Here is a 27,763-nt window from a genome sequence, read left to right as displayed (position 1 = left end):
CACAAGCATTAAAACTTTGGTACCCGCCGTAGTTTTTGATATTTTACATTATTACATGTATAGATGTTTCCTTTATCAGGTCACAATATTTAGCACTACACATTCTTTGCACCTTACTTTGAACTTTGAGTGTTGGCTGCTTTTTGTATACACATCCGGTTTTTATTTTAGGTTTAGCGCAGTATTTTCCCTCCCCCATTTTCAGTTATACTGCATCAGCAAGGTCTCTCCCCCTGCAAAGATTTCAATGCAGGCTGAGGTTTCAAGATGTGCTGTTCAAGCTCTATTGAAGAAGCACAAAGAAACTGGCAACTATGAGGACCATAGACACAGGGATCGGCCAGGGACACTTGGGCCCCATTCACACCTGAGTGTAGCGTTTTCAGGCAGAAAATCACGCAATTTTTTGACGTTTTTTGCAGGGTTTTTTTTTTTTTTTTTTTTTTACGGCGTTGTGCTGCGATTTATTTTTATTTTTTATTTTTTTTGCAGGGCAAAAGGTCACCAATTTAAAAAGAAGGAAAAACGCCCAAATCTGCTTTTGAAAAAAAAAAAAGGTTCCATAACTTGTTTGAGCTTCAGGCGTTTTGTAGCTTCCAATGTTTTGGAGTGGAGATGTGAACCATCTCCATAAAGAATAATTGATTTTATTTTTTATTTTTTTCCCCCCCAGCGTTTTGTAGCTTCAAGCTACGAAACGCTCAGATGTGAATGGGGCCTTAATGCAGCAGATGAAAGACACATCGTGCTTGCTTCCCTTCCATGTCTAGCAGTGTCGCCACAGAACTGGCAAAAAAACAGTGGGACCCAGGTAATCCCAATCTACTGAAGTCTGGCCAGAAGTGGTCATCGTGGAAGCCATACCTCTGACATGGAAACAAGGCCAAGTAACTCAACTATGCGTGAGAACATGGGGTGCAGAAAAAATGGCAGCAGGTGCCCTGGGCTGGTGATAAGTCAATATGTGACATATTTGACTAGCAGGAGGCAGGTTGTTGGCAAAGGGCTGGAGAGCGGTGCAATAATGATTGTCTGCAGGCAACTGTGAAGCATGGTGGAGGTTCCATGCAAGTTCTGGGCTGTATTTCTGCAAATAGAGTTGGAGATTTGGTAGAGCTGCGCGATTAATCGTATATAGAATCGCAATCTCGATTCACACAACCGCAAACCCCCCCCCCCCCCCCCACGATCTTCAGCCAGGATTACTGCAATGTAGCGGATGTAGCCTGAGCTGTCGGAGCCAGCGTTGAACGCAAATGACGCCGATACCGGAACTAACGCCAGCAGCAGGAACTGACGTCAGCAGAGCAGAGCGCGTATTCGTCGGAGAGACCCCGGCTGGGAAACACTGCAGTGACTGCGCAGTTTCCATTCACAGAAGCAGGACCTGGAGGTTGCAGTAAAATGAATGCATCCTGAAGGTAACCTGAATGTTTGTGGTGTGATGAGTAATGCCGCGTACACCCGACCGGACTTTTCGAAGGACCAGGTCCGACGGTCTTCCCAGCGGACTTTCGGGGGAGGTCTGACGCACTTTCTGAACGAGCGAACTTTGCCACACACGACCGGACTAAGTCCGTTCGAAAGTCTGTTCATTTTGAACGTGATGACGTAAACGGGACTAAAAAAGGAAGTTCAGTAGCCAATAGCTGCCATTGCGTTGTATTTGGTCCATCGGACTAGCACATAGACGACCGGTTTTCCAGATTTTTATTTATTTATTTTGTTTTTAGTCCATCGGATAGATTTGAAACATGTTCTATTTCTAGGTCCGTCCTTCTTCTTTTTTTTTTTTTTTGTTTATAGCGCAAAAAATAAACACCGCAGTGGTTATCAAATACCACCAAAAGAAAGCTCTATTTGTGGGGGGAAAAAGGACGTGAATTATGTTTGGCTACAACGTTGCATGACCGCGCAATGACCAGTTAAAGCAACGCAGTGCTGTTTTGCAAGTCAAGAAGGAGGATAAATCCTTCCGGGGCTGAAGTGGTTAATCCGTCACTGATTGCAGCCAGCATTATCAGTAAACAAAGAATTTCTCTGTATTCCAATAATTACACATCTCTTTTTTTTTCTACAAGAAAAGATCACCACTCCCATCGGGCAACGTCCAACAGCCGCCTTCACCCCAGAGAAGCCTCAGAATCTTCACCGGAGCCGGAAGAATGGAGAATACCTTCAGCGTCTTTAACAAGCCAAAGGTAAGGTGCAGGCATATCGCCATGTTTATAAAGCAGCGATTTCCACATTCCGCTATCAATCTGCTGACCGAGAATCTTCCAGGACCATGTGACCGATTCTCCACCAAACAATGTTTAGTGATCACCTAACCTAAAATTTGTGGGGTTTTAGAGAAAATTTAGGGAGGACTCGCTATTTGAGAGTTGATGGGAAGATGGATGGAGCCAAATACAGAACAATCTTAGAAGATGTAATGGAAATTTGTAGGTTCTGTATATAATTGTATTCTATTTTATATGTATTGCACACTGCCCTCACTGTGCACACGGCACTAACAATGTTTTTAGTACATGTTTTGCATTCTTTCAAGTCCTGATTAGAATTAGCCTGCCTATGTTGTTACCATAAACGTACAATTGTAATATTAATGTGATACCTACGTAATCATGTGTATAAAAACCCTAAAATGCGTCATAATAAAGGAGAACGGTTATTTGGAAAGATGCTGAGCGTATGTTTTGTGTCTGTTCCCTACTGCAGTAGTTATTATTAATTTGGAACCACTAATCAATATGAGGATAGGAGTTGCCTATCTATAAAATATCCATTTCAAAGAAAATCCGTCTTGCATACACAGGGTCGCACAAAGTTGTCGGAAAATCCGATCGTTCAGAAGGCGGTGACGTACGACGGGACTATAAAGCGGGCAGTAGCCAATAGCTTTCATCTCGTAATTTATTCTGAGCCTGTGCGGCACTTTGTCCGTCGGAACTGTCTACACAGGATCGGAATTTAAACGATCGGATTTTGTTGTCAGGAAAATTTGAGATCCAGCTCTCAAAGTTTGTGTCGGAAATTCCCACGAAAAAAGTCTGATGGAGCCCACACACGACCGGATTTTCTGACAATACGGTCGGATCGCACATTTTTCCGTCGGAAAGTCCGACCGTGTGTACGTGGCATAAGAGTCTGCAAAAGACGCGAGACTGGGGGGCGGAGGTTCACCTTCCAGCAGGACAACGACCCTAAGAGTCGGTTCACCCAGGGGCAACTCGTCAGGCGACTTAGCTGCCTGACAAGTCGCGCCCCGTTCTGTGCAATGGAACTTGAGTCGCTCCGACTTAGAAAAAGGTTCCTGTACGACTTTTGGGACGACTTGCATTGACTTCTATACAGAAGTCATTTTGCAAGTCGCCGCTAAAGTCGGCAAATCGTGCTGCCTCAGTGTGAACCGACTCTTAACATACAGCCAGATCCTACAATGGAATGGTTTAGATCAAAGCATATTCATGTGTTAGAATGGCCCAGTCACAGTCCAGACCTAAATCCAATTGAGAATCTGTGGCAAGACTTGAAAATTGCTGTTCACAGACGCTCTCCATCCAATCTGACAGAGCTTGAGATATTTTGCAAAGAAGAATGGGCAAAAATGTCCCTCTCTAGATGTGCAAATCTGGTAGAGACATCCCCAAAAAGACTTGCAGCTGTAATTGCAGTGAAAGGAGGTTCTACAAAGTATTGATTCCGGGGGGCGCCATACAAATGTACCCCCCACACTTTTCACATATTTGTAACAAATGTTGAAAATCATTTTATCATTTCCTTCCACTTCCCAATAAAATACATTTACGTTTTTGGTTGTAACATAACAAAATGTGGAACATTTCAAGGGGTATGAATACTTTTTCAAGGCACTGTATATTGCAGCTTACCAATCATTAGATGTGGTGGCTGCATTCATTTTTTTTCTTTTTTAGGCCTTTTTTCCCCTCTGTTTTCACCTGGTGACCTGGCCAGTAACACAACTCCTGTATTAGAGTGCCTCCACTCTGGATGAAGTAAAACAGAGGGAGAGCATTTGGACAGCAGCATTGTCAGTCTGGGGGGGGTGTGGTGTTAAATGTACTAGCAGATTTAAATACACTAACAAATCGATGTCTGACTTCAGCCAATACTTTTTAAGCAGATGCAGCACACAGGTTTTTTTTCCTTTTTTAGGATAAAGGTTTTACATAAATAAAAAAAATCTGATTATTGTAAGCAAAGCTGTCAGTGGTAAATGGTTTGTCTCATCCTTGTAAACTGATACATTCTGCTGAGGAGCCTGCACCCTGAGACACTCCTCACCCCACACCTGAGACACTCCTCACCCCACACCTGAGACGCTCCTCACCCCACACCTGAGATATGCCTAGGGTTGCCACCTCATCCCCTTTTAATCTGAACACATATGAATTTAACGGGTTCTGAGGCTAATTGAATGCAGATAAGGCACCAAGTGAGTTAAATTATCACCTTAACCACTTGCTAACCGGGCACTTAAACCCCCCTCCTGCCCAGACCAATTTTCAGCTTTCAGCGCTGATGCACTTTGAATGACAATTGCACGGTCATACAACACTGTACCCAAATTACATTTTTATACTTTTTTTTCCCCCAAAAACCGCTTTCTTTTGGTGGTATTTGATCACAGCTGGGGCTTTTATTTTTTGTTAAACAAAAAAAATCATGTTTAATAGTTTGTTATAACATTTTGCAAACAGGTCATTTTTCTGCTTCATTGATATGCGCTGGTGAGGCGGCACTGGTGGGCACTGATAGGCTGCACTGATGGGGACAGATAAGTCGTTACTGATGGGCACTGATAAGATGACACTGATGGGTGGCACGGATGGGCACTGGTAGGTGACACTGATGGGCACTGATGGCACTGATGTGCAGCAGCGTTGTCCAGGCACTGATTGTGGCACTGACAGGTGGCACTGGTGTGCACTGGTAGGCGGCACTTGTAAATTCGGACAACGATTGTCCGATGGAGCATACAGAAGGTCGGATTGTCCAATAAAACACATCCATCGGACAATTGTTGTCGGAATATCCGATCGTGTGTACGGGACTTTTAGAGGGGATTATCTAATTTCCTGTCGTGTCTATGGGACAGGAACCAAAGAAAAATCTTATGAATGGGACACAGATGGAAGACAAAAATCTGATATGGGTAATTACAATTCCCCTATTCAAAATGGAAAATCATTTTTGATACGACTGATCTTTTATCAACATAACAAAATTCATCATTGCCCTTCCGAATCAAGGAAAAGGAGGAGGCACCCACCTCGCAGAGACAAAGAGGCTACAGCCAGCCCCTAATCGGTAGACTTTTTTTTTTTTTACATTTTGAAAATATTAACCATTCCATCCTTTCTATTTCTTTTACAGGTGGAGCTTCATATCCACCTGGATGCCTGCATAAGACCTGAAACGATTTTGTACTTTGCCAGGTAAGTGCCCCCTGTGCTGGGGGAGTTTAATTCCTGTCTGTATTTTCCTCTATATCCCCCCCACACCATTACACCCCCACCGCCAGCCTGACCCGGTGATACAAGGCAGGATGGATCCATGCTTTCATGTTGTTTACGCCAAATTCTGACCTGACCATCTGAATGTCGCAGCTGAAATCCGGACTCCTCAGACCAGGCAACGTTTTTCCAATCTTCTATTGTCCAATTTTGGTGAGCCTGTGCAAATTGTAGCCTCAGTTTCCTGTTAAATGACAGGAGTGGCACTCGGTGTGGCCTTCTGCTGCTGTAGCCCATCTGCTTGAAGGTTGGATGTATTGTGCATTCAGAGATGGTATTCTGCATACCTTGGATGTAACAAGTGTTTGAGTTAAGGCCCATGCACACAGTCGAACTTTTTGACAACAAACATGCAAATTAGCTGTTTTAAAGTGGTTGTAAACCCTCCCCCAATTGTAATTAAAAGCAATCGGACAGGACAGGTGTAGCCGATGGTTATTACACCTGTCTTGTCTGATTGCTTTTAATTACAAGCACCATGGAATGCTTATTCAATATTCTTTTCTAACACACAAAGAATGCATATGATATATGCAATGCATACATTCATGCTTTTCATTATTCTAATATATGCTATTTTACTTTTTGAGTAGAATTGTCCTGTGATTTTATACGTACCCCTGAAGGAGACGTAGGCTCTCCGAAACGCGTAGGGTGCTTAAGCATCAGAGATTGTTGTACTGTATATGTACTATTGATCATGTTGTCTATGCATTCCTTGTTATATTTGTATGACATTTATATTAAACTTTTTTTACATTCTATACATTTTATACTTGGTGGACGTGCCCTTAATAGTCCACCACTAGGGGTTCTCTAATCTTTGGTTCAAATTTGAGGAATTGGACACGTTGGAATTTTTTTTAAAAACGAACGATTTTCGAATCGATGAAGGGAGAATCGTGCGAGAAATGTAATAATGTCGGCAATACACTGTTAGATACGATTTGCGAAAGAAAATTCTCTTTCGAAATTCGAAGAATTTTCGTACCAATTAGTGGGGTTGCAGCAACGGACGATTTTTTTTTTTTTTTTTTTTGTACATACATCAAATTTGAGGAATCGGACATGTTGGAATTTTTTTGAAAAACAAACTATTTTCTAACCAATGAAGGAAGAACTTGTGCAATAAATGTAATAATGCCGGCCATACACTGTTCGTATTTCGAAAGAATTTTCTTTCGCAAATCGTATCTAAGAACTTTCATACCAATTAGTGGGGGTGCAGCAACGGCCGATTTTTTTTTTTCTTTTTTCTTTTTTTGTGCAGAAATCAAATTTGAGCAATCGAACATGTTGGAAATTTTTTGAGAAACAAATGATTTTATAATCAATGATGGGAGAATCGTGCGGGAAATGTAATAAGAAAAGAAAATTTACGGAGAGAAAAGAAGTTTCCCGGCCACGAAAATTATTTTCTGTATCCACATGGGGTGAAATTGTTGGCTTGGTCGGCCGAATTTCAAAAATCAATGGTGGCGTAATCAGATCACATAAAAAAACGTTCTGGTTTTGAAAAGATTTGTTCGAAATTTGACCATGTATGGCCTGCGTTAGGGCTTTTTTTTCTTCTAATTGAACAGGTGTACCTAATAATGTGGCCGGTGAGTGTATAACTTATCAAAAAAATAAATAAAATAAACAGAACATGTGCAAAATAAAGCCATAAATAAATTAACTGGACGCCTAATAAATTAATGACATTGGTTTGCACTTTTATAATCTTTATTATTATTAATCGCACACAATTAGCGCGGTTTATCATTTGGCTCACACGGATGGATTTTTTTCACATTGCACCTCAGTTACTTTTTTGCGGATTTCGCACAATGTGGATTTTTATTTATTTATGGCTCCATTTTACGTGTTATATTTGGCACATGATTATTCATTATATAGTAAATGGATATCAGTGTGGTTTAAAAAAAAATCTTCTAAAAGTATTTTGAATATCAGTAGATATACTAATAAAGCAGCTGGATAGGTAGGTTGTCCTTCCCATTTGGTACAGACATATCATTTCTAATATAACTCTATCAGTGGCATTGCCTGGGTTAGCTAACCTAGAACTAGTGATAGACAGGAGGGTGAAGCCTGTCATCGGTAGGTGGTGGCGGATTAGACATTAGCCGGCATGTTGTGGTTTATCAGCTGCTATTGTGGGGGGGGGGAACGTCAGGGGGGAGCCATGGAGGTCTTACAATAATTGGCCAGCATGCTGGTTGATTTTCAAGGAAATGCAACAGACGGCGATATCTTGTGGATCATCCGGTCTCCCTTGTTTCCATGGCCCTCGGGACCCCCACCCCGTCCATGATCAATGTTAGCCGGCTTAGTACATCATTCAGTGTCAGTTAGATACAGTTACATATCTTAGTACATCAGGCTGTCAGTTAGCTAAAGTTACTCGGCTTAGTCCATCACCCTGTTCGATGAAGGTACTCGGCTTAGTACATCAGGCTGTTAGTTAGATGAAGTTACTCGGCTTAGTCCATCACCCTGTTAGATGAAGGTACTCGGCTTAGTCCATCACCCTGTTAGATGAAGGTACTCGGCATAGTACATCAGGCTGTTAGTTAGATGAAGTTACTCGGCTTAGTCCATCACCCTGTTAGATGAAGGTACTCGGCTTAGTACATCAGGCTGTTAGTTAGATGAAGTTACTCGGCTTAGTCCATCACCCTGTTAGATGAAGTTACTCGGCTTAGTCCATCACCCTGTTAGATGAAGTTACTCGGCTTAGTCCATCACCCTGTTAGATGAAGGTACTCGGCTTAGTCCATCACCCTGTTAGATGAAGGTACTCGGCTTAGTCCATCACCCTGTTAGTTAGATGAAGGTACTCGGCTTAGTACATCAGGCTGTTAGTTAGATGAAGTTACTCGGCTTAGTCCATCACCCTGTTAGATGAAGGTACTCGGCTCAGTACATCACCCTGTTAGATGAAGGTACTCGGCTTAGTACATCAGGCTGTTAGATGAAGTTACTCGGCTTAGTCCATCACCCTGTTAGATGAAGGTACTCGGCTTAGTACATCAGGCTGTTAGTTAGATGAAGTTACTCGGCTTAGTCCATCACCCTGTTAGATGAAGTTACTCGGCTTAGTCCATCACCCTGTTAGATGAAGGTACTCGGCTTAGTCCATCACCCTGTTAGTTAGATGAAGGTACTCGGCTTAGTACATCAGGCTGTTAGATGAAGTTACTCGCCTTAGTACATCAGGTTGTTAGATGAAAAACAAGCTCTGGACTGCCGCACTCTTCAGAAGACCACTTTCTTTTATTGGAAAATCACATCACAGCTCAACAAACACAGCGAACAAGGAAAAATTGCTGACTTTTCGCACTAGTTGTAGTGCTTATTCATAGCAACTTGCGTTGCGCGTGTTGAGCTGTGATGTGATTTTCCAATAAAAGAAAGTGGTCTTCTGAAGAGTGCTGCAGTCCAGAGCTCGTTTTTTCGTCTGTTGCTAGTGGTAATAGCCAGCGCCTGTGGCTTCCCAGCCGAAGAGACAGTTTACAGCCTGCATGTGTGCTCCCGGAGCGGTGAGATCCCTTCTCCATCAGGATGTTGGCTGACGTTACTCGGCTTAGTACATCAGGCTGTTAGATAAAATTACTTGGCTTAGTACATCAGGCTGTCAGTTCGATGAAGATGCTCTGCTTTGTACATCTGGCTGTCAGTTGCAGTTACTCAGCTTAGTAAATCAGGCTGTGTCAGTTGGGTGCAGTCACCTTATCTCGATACATCAGGTTGTGACCGTTAGGAGCAGTGGGTGCAGCGATGGGACGTTATGGTAAATTTGACAATTTCCTGTTTTTATTATCAGAAAGAAACAGATGCACTCAGTGCACTTCGAGAACCTGGAAAGCTTTCAGAGAAGCGTGACGTGTTCTTCCCCCGGGAGCCTCACAGAGTTCTTATCCAAGTTTCACATCTACATGCCGGCCGTGGTGTAAGTTTTCCCTGTACACTTCCTGATCTCTGTGGGTTGTAGAGATCTCTCATATCTGAACTGACAATCAGTGTTTGCTTGTTACCTCCATTTTCCATCTTTTCTGGTATTCCTTGTCATAGTGAAAAGAGGCAGGAGACTCAAATCTAAAGCTGGCTGTACACTGTGCAATCTGATTGTACAATCTCCTATAGATTTCACAAAATGATATACTGTAATATGAGAATAATCTTAAAGCTGAACTCCAGGACACAGAATCTTTTTCATTTTAAATATTTTCTTGAAAATTCACAAAGGACTTAAAGAGGAAGTAATGATGGGTTTACTTCCTCTTTCATTCCCTGCAAAGGCAAAGCATAATGGACTACTATGCATCGCATAGTAGCCCATTATGTGTCACTTACCTGACACAGGAGCCAGCAAAGTCGCCGCTGTCCCCTGTAGTCCGCCACATCCATCTTGCTGGTGGCGTCTCGCAGCTCCGCCGCTGTCATTCGGCGAAGCCGGCGATGACGTCACTCCCGCGCATGCGCACGGGAGTCGACACGCGCGGCAGCTCCATTCTTGGAAATGCCGCGCTCAGTGCGCCTGCGCGCCGCTGTCTACGGCACATGTGCCGTAGACAGTGGTGCCCGTTTACGGGCAAATATCTCCTAAACCATATAGGTTTAGGAGATATTTCTTGGACCTACAGGTAAGCCTTAATCTAGGCTTACCTGTAGGTCAAAGTGGTTTGTAAGGGTTTACAACCACGTTAAATCCCATCTGTGTGCACTAAATGCCTTTGCAGTGCCAGATACTAAATAACATGTAGGGGGCGCTAGTTGGCAAAAAAACTATCAATGTGCTTAAAGTGGAGGGCCACTCTGGAAAAAAAAATACATAAAAAATTACAAAAAAAAATCTAAAAAAAAAAATGAAAAAAATAATTTTTTTTACTTACCAGAAATGCCTGTTGCTAGGCACATAATCCTAATCTGTCTCTTCCTCCTCCGCGGAGATCTTCTTTCTTCTCTCCTCGTCCCGCGCGTCCCATTCAAAAAGCGCTGCATGACTCGTGCATGCACAGTAGGAAACGGGCAGTGAAGCCGCAAGGCTCCACTGCCTGTTTCCCTTAGAAAGAATGGCGGCGCCGGGACCCGAGAGCCGAGGGACGGGTCGGCCTCGGGCGGCCGACATCGTGGACGCCCTGGACAGGTAAGTCGGCTTATTAAGTCAGCAGCTGTAGTGTTTGCAGCTGCTGACTTTTAATTATTTTTTTTTTTTTTAAACGGCCCTCCTCTTTAATTCCCCTCTCATTAACAATCAATGTTTTGCCACTCTTCAAAAAAATATGTGTAAAACTACCCATAATAAATTCACCATATGTAAAAAATATACAACTCACACATAATGTGATGCCACCCCTGTGGCAGCAGTTATTATAACAACAACTATAATATTAAAGTTCTTGTGATCCAAACTGCTCCAATTTAGACCCCTTTCACACTGGGGCGTTTTTTTAAGGCGCTTTAGCGTTAAAAAAAAAGCGCATTTAAAACGCCTGAAAGAAGCCGCAACTGCAATCCCAATGGGAAAGCCCGTGTGCTGTCACACTGAGGCTGCGCTGGCAGGGCGTCAAAAAAAGTCCTGCAAGCAGCTTCTTTGCAGCGCTTTTGGGAGCGGTGAATACGTAGTGAAAACATAGCCAGAGTTTAGGAACCAGAACGGATAGTCAGCCAATCCAAAACACCAGGGAGCCAAAGATGAGCGTAGTAGAACAGTAAGCAGGATCTGGAGCCAGAAGAGATGTCAGCCAAGCTCAGAGAAGGAAGGGCTGAGCCCAGCCCTGACAGTAGCAGAATACATTTTGGCCTAAATTGATGAAGAAATGTAGGGGTTTAAAAAAAATAATAATAATATTGCATATCTTTTTTAGCACAAAGTAAAAAATTGTTTTCTTTTCAAAATTGTTGTTCTTCGTGTTATAAATGTATCCCTTGAGGAAGCCCAAGGTGGCGAAACATGTCAGGACTGCTACATAACCATCACCCTCTATGTGATAAGATCACATTAATAATAACAAACTTTTTAATCTTTTGTATTAATAAAATATTTTTATATATAAATTCTCTGTTTTCAATGTGTTGGCACCTAAAAAAAATCCCCCCCCCCCAAAAAAAAAAATTTCTCTGTATCCATTAAATATTCAGGGATGTTGGTGCCTTTTTGAACCTGTCACAAATCCATATCACCACCCTTTCTCCTCCATGTAGCAGAATACATATTGGCCTAAATTGATGAAGAAATTAGATTTTATTTTTATTTTTTTTGCAGGAAAAAATATTGTTTTCTTTTCAAAATAGTTTTTTTTTTTTTTTTTTTTTTTTTATAGAGCAAAAAATAAAAACTGCAGAGGAGAATAACTACCACCAAAAGAAAGCTCTATTTGTGGGGGGAAAGGACATCAATTGTATTTGGGTACAGCGTTGCACGACCGCGCAATTGTCAGTTAAAGTAACACAATGCCGTATCACAAAAGATGGCCTGGCCATAAAGGGGGGTAAATCTCCCAGAGCTGAAGTGGTTAAAAGAGGGAAAGAGGAAAAAGAACAATGATGACAAAACGATAACATTGGGATAAAAGCAGCCCAATACAAACCCTGCAACTTAGGGGTGCCCTTGGTTGAGCTGAACCCTAGAAAAGCCCATGGTTTACACCCTTTTTCACACGAAGAAAACATTTTGTCTCAATTTTTTTTATATAATCTTTATTTAAACAGGTGAATAGCATACAGAGACAAGGTGACCATAGACAAATTACCAATTTGTGCCATTAGCCCGGCAAAAGGCTAAAACAGGCAGTCCCATGTCACCAATACAAAATACAGAAAAAAATAAATAAATAAATATATAAAAGGCAAAAACGAGTACATATGCAGTCTAGGGATCCGAAGTGTCATTGGCAAATGGCAGCTAATTTTAAGTCTAATGTTGCGTACAGACGATCGGAATTTCGAACGGGAAATGTTCGATGTGAATGTGTTGTCGGAAGTTCCGACTGTGTGTAGGCTCCATCGGACATTTTCTATTGGAATTTCTGACAACAAATATTTGAGAGCTGGTTCTCCAATTTTCCGACAAGAAACGTTGTCGGAAATTCCGACGCACAAATGTCCACGCATGCTCGGAATCAAGCAGAAGAGCCACACTGGCTATTGAACTTTTTCTCGGCTCGTCTTGCGCGTTGTACGTCACCGCGTTCTTGGTGATCGGAAATTCCGACAACATTTGTGTGACCGTGTGTATGCAAGACAAGTTTGAGCCAACATCCATCGGCAAAAAATCCATGTTTTTTTTTGTCGGAATGTCCAATCGTGTGTACGTGGTGTAAAGGGGAAACAAAAAGCTATATTAACCTCCCTAGCGGTAATCCCGAGTCTGGCTCGGGTTGGGATTTTAATAACAGGAGCGGTAACCCCGAGCCAGACTCGGGATCGCATCGCTGGATACAGGGAGGACACAGTGAGAGTTACTTACCTTGTCCCCTGGATCCAGCGATGTCCTTCGAGGTGTGTGATCGAGCTGTCCTCCGCTCGATTCACAGTGCTGAATGCCGCCGAGCTCCGTTCCCTGCGGCGTTACGCCGCACGGGAGCGGAGAACGGCGGCAAATTCAAAAAAGTAAAAACACACACAGCACTGTAATCTTACAGATTACAGTACTGTATTAAAAAATACACACCCCCTTTGTCCCTAGTGGTCTGTGCAGTGCCCTGCATGCACTTTTATATTATAAATACTGTTTTTTCTGCCTGGAATTTGGAGATTGTCCATAGCAACCAAAAAGTGTCCCTTTTTCAGTGTTTTAGGATTTGATTACATTATTGAATAATTTTTATTATTCTTTATATTATAAACTTTATCATACCCGGGATGTCTGGTTTGAACAGATCTAAGAGAGTTATTCCTAAGAATTACAGGACTACAATATAAAACGCCAAATTTCCATGCAAAATAATTGTACCGCTTTCAGCACCTAAATCCAGTCTGAATCATACCGCCACGGAGGTTAATCAGGAGGGTAATAGGACGATAGAAACGTATCCCTAAAGTCAACGGCACAGCCCACCAAGTACTAGAAATCAACAAGTAGCAAAAATTAAGTACTAACAGGATCCCAGAAGCATTAAGATGAAAAACACCATGTTCGTTTATATGGGGAAAAAAAATACAAGAGGAAAAGGGAATAAACAACTGAATAATTCCCTTCCCAATTGGACGCATACCCATACCACATCCTATACTAGAAACTCTCATACCGACATGTTCTGCTTAACAAGAGAGGAATAATTCAATAGCATGCATTCGGGGCTGTCTTTTTAATATTGACTGGTGGACCCTGGGCACACATTTTCTTGGGCCCTACTGAATCCACTTGTCAACTATTTTCAGGCAGTGTAGGCTCAAGGGGCAGCTACTTTGGGGCCCTACAACATTGATTTGGCCCGGGGCAGCTGCCCCTTTTTGCCCTGCCTTAAAGTTGGCCCTGCATGCATTGGTTGACCAATGACCTCTGTAATGCTAAGTAACCTACCTGATCGAGGGGTCTGCTAAATGGCAACACTCAATTTCCTTCAATAAGTGTTAAAAAAACACTTTTTGCCCAACCATACTGTACTAATTCAGAAAGTTTTTCCCCTCTCCTTCCACAGTTCAGCCTGCAGTATAACTTTTTTTTTTTTTTTCCTCCATAAAAGTAACTCTACAAAGTAATTCTGGATAGGAAACTATTCTCCAGAACCCAGCAAATCACAAGAAATGAACCCATACATCCATGCAATTATAGTCGGGGTTGTCACACCAGAATGATGAGATTCCTCCTGGAGGACATCAAAGCTGGGAAGACCTCCCGGATTTCATTCAGGGAAGATGGAGAAAACTCCATTGTGTCCAGAGTCTATAGAGACTGTGTCCTTCAAGTCTTTCACCAACAAAACATAAATGGGAGCTTTTTACTCTATATTGATGGGTACTTGTGGGGGTCACACTTATGTTCTGTGTATAAACTTTACAAATCAGATTCCTTTGTTTTCCCGTCCAGTGGTGACCGCGAAGCTGTGAAGAGAATTGCCTATGAATTCCTAGAAACAAAAGCTAACCAAGGGGTGGTGTATGTGGAGGTCCGCTACAACCCTCATCTGTTTGCCAACTGCAACGTCCATCCCATCCAGTGGAACCAAAAAAAGTAAGTATTGGAAGGAGCGGGAACATCTAACCGAGCCTTTATCAATATTTTTAATATGGAGGAACCCTTGAAATAACTTTTGGTTCTCAGGGCACCTCGGCCTATAGATGTTATATCTACAGCCTATGGTACATTAGTGGAGTGCTCGGAGATAGAAAGCCTTGGTGGTCAGTAGAAGGAATGCCCCCCTTACAGATAGCTAAAAAGATCATTGGAGTCAGTGGTTACATATCTGGGAGGTGACAAAAAAAAAGGTTTCTGCACTACTTCTCTGCGACTTTGGTGCAATTTGAGTGCGATAGACTGCAATGTTAAATCATAGACGTTGTAAGGAAGTCACAAGGAAATTGCGAGCAAGTTCTGCAGCGGGCCTTCTTCCTACCATCTTGTGGCCCCCCGCAGGGGCAAAAAGCCAGGGCCTGGTCGCAAGTGCAACCTTTGCGACATTGGTAGTTCCACCACTGTATCTATCTATTTATCTAGCTATCTATCAACCCTATAAGAAGTGCCAAGTGTTAAAGATAAAGACAATCTCAGGATCCCTTGAAAAGAGTCCATGGTGGAGCAGCATTGTGTCCCAGGTAATAGATGAGCCCATAACCATCCACCCTTTGCAGCCAATCATAGTGCTGTTTCCTTTAGATAGGTTTAAATCGAAATACTTACAATGCATTAATAGCTCTATTTTCGCCTTGTAAATGTAGTTGTTCAAGTTTTCTTATATGGATGTGATAAAACGTATAGTGTCTCTTGATCCTGCCAATTTCTGCTTCTTTAATAAAAGCTTCCAATTCTGCACAATGGTGGTCACTCTCCTGTGTGAACTACAGGTAGCTGTGCTTTCATCAAATCTACCACAGCCAGTGCCCACCTTGCTGATTGATTGACAGCTGCTGTGACCATTAGAAGATGAGAGTGGGACTTCCAATAAATGCCACTTGTGCTGGATAGCCATGACATTTTAAAGAGGAAGTAAACCCTGATGAGTTTACTTCCTCTTTGATTCCCTGCAAAGGTAAAGCATAATGGACTACTATGCATCGCATCGCATCGCATAGTAGTCCATTATGTGTCACTTACCTGACACAGGAGCCAGCGATGTCACCGCTGTCCCCTGTAGTCTGGAGCATCCATCTTCTCGGTGGGTCTCGCTGCTCCACCACTGTCATTCGACAAAGCCGCGATGACATCACTCCTGCGCATGCACACGGGAGCTGCCACTCGCGGCATATCGCCGTTAACAGCGGCGCACTCAGTGCACCGCTGATATTTCTTGGACCTACAGGTAAGCGTTAATCTAGGCTTACCTGTAGGTCAAAGTGGTTTGTAAGGGTTTACAACCACTTTAAATGTTGCCCAGAGTTCCTCTTTAGGTGTAACATAATGAAGAGACAAATAGCCACAGCATAATATAGTTGCAGAACTTATTATTGTATGGAAATAACTCTGGTTGTTGTAATATTTTGACAGAGGTGACCTCACCCCAGAGGAAGTTGTGGAACTCGTTAATGAGGGGCTGAAGGAAGGTGAAAGGGATTTCAACATCAAGGCAAAATCAATTTTGTGCTGCCTGAGACATATGCCAGGTAAGTCAGTTTGGGACATAAACCTGTACATGAGTGAAGCCTGACCCCACCAGGGGTGGGTCACCACTGACCGGGACCATAAGATCTTCAGCAGAAATGTGCTATTTGTGTTTTCTGCATGGGTAAGACCTAACCCCCACCCATCCCCAGAGTGGGTCACCACTGACAGGGACCTGACTCCACTCCACTCCATAGCGGGTCACCACTGACCGGGAACTATAGATAATCAAGACATGAACATTCATGGGGTGGTCACCACTGATAAGGACCGAGACCTGACCTCACCCAGTAGTGTTACCACTAACCGAAAGTGCTATTTGTGTTTTTTAACAGAATGGTCTCCTGAGGTTGTTGAGCTTTGTAAGAAATACCACAATGACACTGTGGTGGCCATTGACCTTGCAGGAGATGAAGGTTTGAAGAGTGAAACTTTTCCTGGGCATCTGAAAGCTTATGAGGTATGTATGTTAGGAGCATTCGGCTTTCCCAAATGTTCCATTATCCCCAACATGATCCCTTGTGGGGGTTGTATAACATTCAGCTCATATATTGTTCTGCAGTCAACAACATGAATTCCTTGTGCGATGTGTATGATGGGAACATCCACTGTTGCAGAATCCCCAACATAATACCTTATGAGGTTTGTACAATGGAACGTTCAGTTCATACATTGTTCCATGGTTCCCAACATGATCCCCTATGAGGTTTGTATGATAGGAACATTAAACTTGTGCCTTCTTCCAGAATCCCCAACAGGCTGGTTGTACCCAAGTTGATCAATCGTTTTTCACATACTGATAGCTCCCAACTGTTCCTGGTTTAAAGGGACTACCCCTGATTTGGAACAATGTCCCTCTGTCCTCCACATTTGTCCCTCATTTTGATCTGATCTATAGAGTTGTTTATAAAATGCATTTTTTATCTTTCAAAGTGTTTCCCAGTGCTAAACATTTCATCCAATTTCTAAATTGCTGCATTTGTAAATTTCAAAAGCCAATATAAAGGAATAGCAGTGGTTAAAAAAAAAAAAGTGCATTTAATCAATAATTTTTTTGCATAATTCTCCTTTAAGGGGGCGTGGTAGGGGGTGTGTCCTATGTCTGCATACTTTTGCTAATGGGTGTCCCTCGTTCCCATCCCAAAAAGTTGGGAGATACGAATACTGTATGTGCAGAAACATCTCATGTACTCAATGAAGGAAATGTTTTCAGCGATAAACTGACCACAATGGTGGCTCACCACAGGGACGTTTCTAACATTTTCTTTTACATTAAAGGGAACCTATCTGAAACCCTGACTGGTTGTCTCTGGGCCCAATATTCTGCTATCTATCATACAATTTGATTGGCAGCACCCTCTACCTCCCAAACAATTTGATTGTGTGCTGACATATTTGTCTTGATTTCCATCTTCCAGGAGGCAGTAAGGTGTGGGATCCATAGGACAGTGCACGCTGGAGAGGCTGGACCGCCATCCGTCGTTCGGGAGGTGAGACCCACTCTCATTTCTAGAATCCCCTTTAAACAAGTCACATTTGCGCAATGTAAACTGTATTTTTTTTAAATGCTAGATGCCTGGCTTCAGTACTTTACATTTTGGATCCAGACACTACAGATGTTGCCAGTGAACCTAGTGTTGTAATTTTTTTTCTCTGCACAGTGTATAACTCTGTTCACTCATGGGTTCATATCCAGCACAGCCTGCATCAAGAAGGAATCCATGTCTGAGCCGGCCTTCCTTCTCACGAGTCCTTTTCCCAAACTCGCTCATCCATGTCTTTATGGACCTTGCTTTGTGCACTGGTCCAAACCATTTGGTGGAGGGGGGATTATGGTGTGTGGTTGTTTTTCAGGGGTTGGGCTTGGCCCCTTAGTTCCAGTGAAGGGAACTCTTGAGGTGTCGGCGTACCAAGACATTTTGGACAATTTCATGCTCCTAACTTTGTGGGATGGCCCCTTCCTGTTCCCACATGACTGTGCACAAAGCAAGGTCCGTAAAAACATGGATGAGCCAGCTGCGAGTTTGGGGTGGAGGAACTTGACTGGCCTGCACAGAGTCCTGACCTCAACCCGATAGAACATGTTTGGGATGAATTAGAGTGCAGACTGAGAGCCAGGCCTTCTCCAACATCAGTGCCTGACCTCACAAATGCGCTTCTGGAAGAATGGTCAAACATTCCCATAGACACACTCCTAAACCTTGTGGACGGCCTTCCCAGAAGAGTTGAAGCTGTTATAGCTGCAAAGGGCGGGCCAACTCAATATTGAACCCTACAGACTAAGACTGGGATGCCATTAAAGTTCATGTGTGTGTAAAGACAGGTGTCCCAATACTTTTGGTAATATAGTGTAGGTACCACTCATGCCAGTACAAAAACATGATTCCTTTTTACTAGATGTGTATGAGAGATTATAGGAATTCATGTCTTGCTGCTTCGTGTGTCTCAGGAATCGGTGTTCCCAGGTTGCCAGATTACCAGCAACAACTCTGCCTAAATGAAATGCCAAACATGGAGGTGGTGGGCTCAACCTCTGTGTGAAGGACCAGGCTTCAGGTCTATCCATTTCACCCAGTGTTCCTTAATGTGCATTTCATGGGGACACTAAAAGGAGTCAGATTTTTTTAAAGAACAAAAGAAAACCTGAAAAATTCACCAAACTCTAAGTTATTCACAATATACATATTTTGTATAGATTTGGGGATGGCACCATAGCGGACCTGTCTTTATGACAATAGATTGTTTGGGCACATGGACTGATGGAACTCCAGTCCTCAAGTACCCCCAACAGGTCATGTTTTCAGGCTCTCCATTATTTTGCACAGGTGACTTGATCAGTTTCACTGCCTTAGTAATTACCACTAAGGGAAATCCTGAAAACACGACCTGTTTGGAGGTTACTTGAGGACTGGAGATGAGAAACATTGAGGGTAGAACACGCAGCAGGCAGAGGGGTGACAAGGCTGCTGAGATTTACTTTGATTCATTTTGGTTTGTTTTGCTGTCAGGCCGTTGACATGCTGAAGGCAGAAAGGATCGGACACGGCTATCACACCGTGCAGGACCCAGCGCTGTATGACCGCCTGCTGAAAATGGATATGCATTTTGAGGTACAGTTCCTGAATTTCAGGGGTTTGGTGTAAATTGCTCTAGATGGACACACACCAGGGTCTGATTTACTACAGAGAAAAAAAGGGGGCCAGTACCGTATATACTCGAGTATAGGCCGACCCGAATATAAGCCGAGGCCCCCAATTTACCCCCAAAAAAACTGGCAAACTTATTGACTCGTGTATAAGCCGAGGGTGAGACATGCCTGTCCATCCCTGTGTGTGTGTCCGTCCATCCCTGTGTGTCCGTCCATCCCTGTGTGTCCGTCCATCCCTGTGTGTCCGTCCATCCATCCCTGTGTGTGTGTGTGTCCATCCATCCATCCATCCCTGTGTGTGTGTGTGTGTGTCCATCCATCCATCCATCCCTGTGTGTGTGTGTCTCCATCCATCCATCCATCCATCCCTGTGTGTGTGTGTCTCCATCCATCCATCCATCCCTGTGTGTGTGTGTCTCCATCCGTGTGTGTGTGTGTGTGTGTGTGTGTGTGTGTGTGTGTGTGTCCAGCCTACCTGTGTCCCGAGCCTTTGTCCCGAGCCTCCGTCCCGTGCCTTGCCTCCTTGCCTCCGTCCCGTGCCGTGCCTTGCCGCCGTGCCTTGCCTCCGTCCCGTCCCGTCCCGTGCCGTGCCTTGCCTTGCCTCCGTCCCGTGCCCTCTTCGTCGGCGCCTCGGCGGCCATTGTAAAATTCAAAAGCTGCGCCGCCGCCTTCGCCTGTGATAGGCGGAACACTGAATTTCCCAGCAGCCTGTGTTCCGCCTATCACGGACATCGTATCATCCTCGTCCGTAGTACGAGGATGATACGATGTCCGTGATAGGCGGAACACAGGCTGCTGGGAAATTCAGTGTTCCGCCTATCACAGGCGAAGGCGGAGCCGGAGGCGCGGCTTTTGAATTATAGAATGGCCGCTGTCTGTCTGCTCGACACGCTGATCGAGCGGGCAGACAGCGATGACTCGAGTATAAGCCGAGGGGGGCACTTTCAGCCTCAAAAAAGAGGCTGAAAATCTCGGCTTATACTCGAGTATATACGGTAAGTGTTTTCTAGGATTCTGGTAATCAGTCACAATGTTCCTTCCACTTCATACATTTTCGGGAGGCAGAGAATCTTCCATATCCGTATAAGCCTTTAGGCCCTCTTGCCTTATTTGGAAAATTCAGAATTCATAAATTCGAACATTTGGAAAATTTGTGAATTCGGAATTCGAAAATTCGGAATTCATAAATTCGTAAATTCGTACATTTGGAAATTCGGAATTCGTAAATTAGAAAAATCGTGAATTTGAAAATGTGAAAATTCGGAAAATCTAAAATCCAAAAATTGGAGAATAAGAAAGGAAAATCCGAAAATTAGAACGAAAATCCAAAAATTAGAAATAACTAATAATTATTAAATTATAGGTATTGGAATTTCCTTTCAAAGTTAGCTGTTAGTGAACGTGACGAATACAAATTTATCCGAAGTCATGAATTATCCAAAATAAAGAATGCCGCATCTAAACAAATGGAACGGAACAAAATAATAATAATATGTTTTTATTATTAGTAATTCATTACATTCCATTCCTTTAGATGCGGCATTCGTTATTACAGATAATTAGTAACTTTGCATAAATTCGTATTCGTTACATTCACTAACGGCTACATTTGAAAGGAAATTTCAATACCTATAATTTAATAGTTCATCATTTTTTGGGAGGCAGAGAATCTTCCATATCAGTATAAGCCTTTAGGCCCCCTTGCCTTATTCGGAAAATTCAGAATTCGTAAATTCAAACATTAGAAAAATTCAAAAATTCGGAATTCATAAATTCGAACATTTGGAAATTCGGAATTCGTAAATTTGAAAAATCGTGAATTCGGAAATGTGAAAATTGGGAAACTCTAAAATCCAAAATTTAGAATGAACAAAGATCCAAAAATCAAAAAATTAGAAATGCTAACTAATAATAACTATTAAATTATAGGTATTGGAATTTCCTTTCAAATTTAGCTGTTAGTGAACGTAACGAATACGAATTTATGCAAAGTTATGAATTATCCAAAATTAAAGAATGCTGCATCTAAACAAATGGAATGGAACAAAATAATAATAATAATAATACGTTTTTATTATTAGTAATTCATTACGTTCCATCCGTTTAGATACGGCATGCGTTATTACGGATAACTAGTAACTTTGCATAAATTCATATTCGTTGTATTCAATAACAGCTACATTTGAATGGAAATTTCAATACCTATAATTTAATAGTTAGTAATAGTTAAGTTATTAGTTATTATTTCAGAGTTTCGTTCTTTAGAATTTTTGGATTTTGATGCCTATTTTTGGATTTCCAAATCTCAGAATTTTCGGATTTCACATTTGCAAAATTTCGAGCTTTAGAATGTCCAAATGTTCAGATTTCCTAATATTCGGAAATGCGAAAATTCAGGTGGCAAATCCACGGCAGAGACCACTTTTATCCTAAAGAGGACTGCCCGCCGTTACAGAAAATACTGGGGTTATTGCAGATATCTGCTGCCATGACCCTGGTATTCTACGTCAAAGTACCGACGTACAGCTACGGCGGTTTGCGGTAAGTGGTTAAAAAAAAACAATTGGAGAGCAAAAAATGAAAATAAAAAATTGCAGCGCTATTCATCCTGTACAAACCGGAAAAACAAATGTTAGATACCGTAGTTATTTTCTCTTTGGGTGGAATGCTCGTTATAGGGCGAATCATGAAGTACCAAATTATGGCCACTAGATGGAGCTGACAATAATCGTAAAAAAAGTATTTACGATCATCAGCTCCATCTAGAGGCCATAATGTGGTATTGTCCTAATAATAGCTGCATCTGATGGAGGATCCTACCATGTGAAATTCATGCTATGTCAGTCATTTTTTTTTTGTTTCTAATTATAGATGTGCCCTTGGTCAAGTTATATCACTGGCGCTTGTGACCCGGACTTCACAAAGCACCCGCTCATTCAGTAAGTTTAAATAATATTGTCAGAATAATGTAATGGCAAAAAGCAGAGCTGCAAAACACCAATTCCTACATTATTTAAATAAAAATTGAACCCATCAGCCTTACTTGCTCTTACTACACAGTCCTGAAACTGATATAGAGAAGAATTAGGCAGCGCTAGCATGCCATTTCTGACTAGTGATCGAATGAGGCCACAGGGATGGTTGTCCTGGGCGAAAAATTATTGGGGGGGTGGGGCAAAAATCCTGGTGTCTCGTAGACCCGGGCTGAATTCCAGAGCCCAGTGCTGGAGCAAATCCTGGCACTTGGCTCCACAAATTCACCTGGTAGGGGCCCACTTGTAACCAGTGCCCTTGTCCGCATCTCCTGTGGGGTGCCCTGAGTCCCTAGCGATGCAATCCGCAGGCATTTCTCCCCGCCAGTTGCCTGTAACAAAGATATACAGTGTGTCATAGATGAGGAAAGATAGGCACCTCCTTGGCGTGTATCATCTACTAGAAGAAGAGGAAGAGCCGGGATGTCCCCCTTGAGTGCCCGTTCACACTACCGCGACTTGTCAGGCGACTTAGCCGCCTGACAAGTCGCGCTCCGTTCTGTACTATGGAACCGTTCTAATAGGAGCGACTCAAGTCGCTCCGACTTAGAAAAAGGTTCCTGTAGTATTTTCGGGGCGACTTCAGGCGACTTGCATTGACTTCTATACAGAAGTCATTTTGCAAGTCGCCGCTGAAGTCGTGTGCAGGTCGCGTCTGTGAGTCGCGCTGCAAGTCGTGCCGCCCCTGTGTGAACGGGCACTTATTGAGCCACGCTGTTCTGAGGTCTGTTTCAAGGTTTCAGGGAGAGACGATTTGCAGTGGGGGGGGGGGGGGCACGTGACTTGAAGGGATGGGGTAGTTAACAAACATTTGTGCAGGGGGTGGATTTATGCTGGGAGGAGGAGTGGGTTGGTAAAAAGATTTGTGCTGAGGGTAATTTTGGGAGGGGAGAGGATTTCTGCTACATGGGGGATGGGTTGAATGAGGTAGGACTTTTGCTAGGAGAGGGGTCCGGAGGGAGGACGTTTTGTGGTAAAAGGGGAGGGATGGTTGAAGGGGGGGGGGGGGGTAGGACTTTTGCTAGGAGAGGGGATCGGAGGTAGGAGGTTTTGTGGTAGAAGGGGGAGGGATGGTTGAAGGGGATAGCTATTTTGCTAGGAGAGGAGATCGGAGGGAGGAGGATTTGTGCTAGAAGGGGAGGGATGTTTGAAGTGGGTAAAACTTTTGATAGGAGAGTGGATCCGAGGGGGGAGGTTTTGTGCTAGAAGGGAGAGGGATGGTTGCATAGTTACATAGTTAGTCCAGTTGTAAAAAGACACAAGTCCATTTAGTTCAACAAATAAAAAACAAAAAAAACATACAATCCCATATACACAATCCTATACCCACAGTGGAACCAGAGGAAGGTAAAAAACCCAGCAGAACATGATCCAATTTGCTACAGCAGGGGAAAAAATTCCTTCCTGATCCCCCGAGAGGATGTTCCCTGGATCAACTTTACCTATAAATAGCAGTACCCAGTTATATTATGTACATTATGTATATTGGTTTAAGTGGGTAGGACTTTTGCTAGGAGAGGAGATCGGAGGGAGGAGGATTTATGCTAGAAGGGGAGGGATGGTTGAAGGGGGTAGGACTTTTGCTAGGAGAGGAGATCGGAGGGAGGAGGATATGTGGTAGAAGGGGGAGGGATGAAGGGGGTAGGACTTTTGCTAGGAGAGGGGATCGGAGGGAGGGGGATTTGTGCTAGAAGGGGGAATTTCGGGGGAGGATTTGTTGGGTGGGGAACTCGCAGACATTTGTGCTGGAAGGGGAAGAGGTGTGATCTGGATAGAGGGGACTGTGTGGCCACGGAATTCCACGTTTCTAGTTTTGACTGTAGTTCTGCTATAAGCGATAACCAAGAATCGGGTGTAGTTATGTCTTTCTTGTTTCTGGTTAATTTTCATATTCCCCCTTCTACCGTCCTCGTGTTTCACATTCCTCTTCTCTAATATATCCCATTATTATCAGACTGAAGAATGACGGAGCCAATTACTCCATAAGTAATGACGGTTCCCTCCCCATGGGCGGCGTGGCCCTCGATACGGATTATAAAGTGGCAAAATCTCAAATGGGATTCAGTGAAGAGGATTTCATGCGTGCGGTGAGTATATGTTTTCACATGAAAAATAATTCAGTGTACATATCCTCACTCTCCAGTGTCCGTGTGTCCTGTCTCTGTATACTGTGCTCACAGATCCTCACTCTCCAGTGTCTGTGTGTCCTGTCTCTGTATACTGTGCTCATAGATCCTCACTCTCCAGTGTCCGTGTGTCCTGTCTCTGTATACTGTGCTCATAGAGCCTCACTCTCCAGTGTCCGTGTGTCCTGTCTCTGTATACTGTGCTCATAGATCCTCACTCTCCAGTGTCCGTGTGTCCTGTCTCTGTATACTGTGCTCATAGATCCTCACTCTCCAGTGTCCGTGTGTCCTGTCTCTGTATACTGTGCTCATAGAGCCTCACTCTCCAGTGTCCGTGTGTCCTGTCTCTGTATACGGTGCTCATAGAGCCTCACTCTCCAGTGTCCGTGTGTCCTGTCTCTGTATACGGTGCTCATAGAGCCTCACTCTCCAGTGTCCGTGTGTCCTGTCTCTGTATACGGTGCTCATAGAGCCTCACTCTCCAGTGTCCGTGTGTCCTGTCTCTGTATACTGTGCTCATAGATCCTCACTCTCCAGTGTCCGTGTGTCCTGTCCCTGTATACTGTGCTCATAGATCCTCACTCTCCAGTGTCCGTGTGTCCTGTCACTGTATACTGTGCTCATAGATCCTCACTCTCCAGTGTCCGTGTGTCCTGTCACTGTATACGGTGCTCATAGATCCTCGCTCTCCAGTGTCCGTGTGTCCTGTCACTGTATATTGTACTCATAGATCCTCACTCTCCAGTGTCCGTGTGTCCTGTCACTGTATACGGTGCTCATAGATCCTCGCTCTCCAGTGTCCGTGTGTCCTGTCACTGTATACGGTACTCATAGATCCTCACTCCCCAGTGTCCGTGTGTCCTGTCACTGTATACGGTGCTCATAGATCCTCGCTCTCCAGTGTCCGTGTGTCCTGTCACTGTATACGGTGCTCATAGATCCTCGCTCTCCAGTGTCCGTGTGTCCTGTCACTGTATATTGTACTCATAGATCCTCACTCTCCAGTGTCCGTGTGTCCTGTCACTGTATACGGTGCTCATAGATCCTCGCTCTCCAGTGTCCGTGTGTCCTGTCTCTCTGTATACTGTGCTCATAGATCCTCACTCTCCAGTGTCCGTGTGTCCTGTCTCTGTATACTGTGCTCATAGATCCTCACTCTCCAGTGTCCGTGTGTCCTGTCTCTGTATACGGTGCTCATAGATCCTCACTCTCCAGTGTCCGTGTGTCCTGTCACTGTATACTGTGCTCATAGATCCTCACTCTCCAGTGTCCGTGTGTCCTGTCTCTGTATACTTGGCACACAGACTGCACTACACAGTGACCAAAGTTACATTGCAGTGAAAAGATTAGCGCTACAGAGTCCATCAGAGCCGCTGTGTAATGATGACGGTTGTAGAATGACATCAGACAATGTAATTATTTGTATTTTTTTTTTCCCAGAATATAAATGCAGCTCGTTCCTGTTTCCTTCCAAAAGATGAAAAACAAAAACTGCTCGAGTTATTGTATGAAGCATATGGCAGGAGAGACTTCTGACTTTGGTTTTGTCTGGCACAAGGATTACCATGACATATCCCATGTCTCATTATAGCCTCATTATTCCTGTTATAAACAATATATACAGATTTAAATGTACGTTGTATTATTATTGCTATCATGGACCACCACAGAATCCGCATTTTTGTTTACAGCCTGGATCAATAAATATCTTTCTCATTCTGGACCACTATTAATTTGGTTAAAAAAGTTCATGCACGCCTATGGCCATTTATACCCATCCAACTACTCGCCCATTTTTTTTCCCCGAAACTTAAACTTATGCTCGCCTTCTGGAATTCTCAGTTTTCCTGGATAGGCTGCATCCGCTCTGTCAAAATGTCCATATTACTCTGTTCCAGAACAACGTCCTTTAGAACCAAAGGCCAAATTCCCCTCCCCCATGAAGTGTGTACTTCTTTAGCATCATAGGTTGCAGGCCTATCCAGATTTTGTATGCTAAAGCATGCAAAATAGTGTTAAAGCGTTCATTTGGACCAAACTGGACCAAAAACTTTCCTGGAGGACTGAGTGTCTCTCACGACTGGACTTTTCGGAGGACTAGGTCCGACAGTCTTCCCGACTGACTTTCGGGCGGAGTTCCGATGGACTTTCTGAACGAACGAACTTGGCCACACACAAGCACACCAAAGTCCAACGGATTTGAACGTGATGACGTACGACCGGACTAAAATAAGGAAGTTCATAGCCAGTAGCCAAAAGCTACCCTAGCGTCGGTTTTCATCCGCCGTACTAGCATACAGACAAATGGATTTTTCGTCTGGACTCGAGTCTGTTGGAAAGATTTGAAACCTGTTTTAAATCGAAAGTCCGTCTGATTTTCAGATGGGAAAGGTCCGATGAAACCCACACACTGTAGAATTTTCCCATGGATTTGTTCCGTCTGACCTAGTCCATCAAAAAGTCTGGTCGTGTGTGCACGGCATAACCTGCTCAAATATTATAAAGCAATACACATAACTCATACAGCCCCAGTTACATAAACCCAAAAATCCCCAATGGTGGGTACTGCTAGAAATCCCAAACTTTTCCTTGTCAATGTCAACCCCTTGCATGGCATGCCAGTCTTGGCCCGTAGGATTCAATATTGAGTTGGTCCTTCCTTTGCAGCTATAACAGCTTCAACTCTTCTGGGAAGGCTGTCCACAAGGTTTAGGAGTGTGTCTATGGGAATGTTTGACCATTCTTCCAGAAGCCCATTTGTGAGGTCAGACACTGATGATGGACGGGAAGGCCTGGCTTGCCGTCTCCACTTGAATTCATCCCAAAGGTGTTCTATTGGGTTGAAGTCAGGACTGGCTTAGTCATGTCTTTATGGACCTTGCTTTGTGTACTGGTGCACAGTCCTGTTGGAACAGGAAGGGGCCATCCCAAAATTGTTCCCGTAAAGTTGGGAGCATGAAATTGTTCAAAAGGTCTTGGTATGCTGACGCCTTAAAGAGGAAGTAAACCCTGATGAGTTTACTTCCTCTTTCATTCCCTGCAAAGGCAAAGCATAATGGACTACTATGCATCGCATAGTAGTCCATTATGTGTCACTTACCTGACACAGGAGCCAGCGAAGTCCCCGCTGTCCCCTGTAGTCCGCCGCATCC

General features: G+C 43.5%; 1 protein-coding gene across 2 annotated transcripts; it reads left to right on the top strand.

Moving 5' to 3' along the window:
* The first annotated feature begins 2,073 nt into the window (after positions 1-2,073).
* LOC143935160 (adenosine deaminase-like) lies at positions 2,074-26,334 on the top strand. Of its 2 annotated transcripts, XM_077458817.1 has the most exons (11): positions 2,075-2,201; positions 5,401-5,462; positions 9,370-9,495; positions 14,578-14,721; positions 16,192-16,307; positions 16,641-16,765; positions 17,724-17,795; positions 19,314-19,415; positions 22,325-22,392; positions 24,440-24,572; positions 26,052-26,334. In XM_077458817.1, the coding sequence occupies exons 1-11, from the start codon at positions 2,166-2,168 to the stop codon at positions 26,145-26,147; spliced, it is 1,080 nt and encodes a 359-aa protein (XP_077314943.1). In that variant the 5' UTR covers positions 2,075-2,165; the 3' UTR covers positions 26,148-26,334. The 2 variants fall into 2 exon arrangements, with proteins under 2 accessions (XP_077314944.1, XP_077314943.1); XM_077458818.1 differs by lacking the exon at positions 9,370-9,495 and having other exon boundaries at positions 2,074-2,201.
* The last annotated feature ends 1,429 nt before the right edge of the window (positions 26,335-27,763 follow it).

The sequence above is a fragment of the Lithobates pipiens genome, unplaced genomic scaffold (genome assembly GCF_037356315.1).
Source record: "Lithobates pipiens isolate NorthernLeopardFrog02 unplaced genomic scaffold, aLitPip1_a1.2 Scaffold_28, whole genome shotgun sequence".
NCBI lineage: Eukaryota > Metazoa > Chordata > Amphibia > Anura > Ranidae > Lithobates > Lithobates pipiens.
Note: the sequence above shows the minus strand (reverse complement) of the source record. Positions and strands in the feature narration are given on the sequence as shown.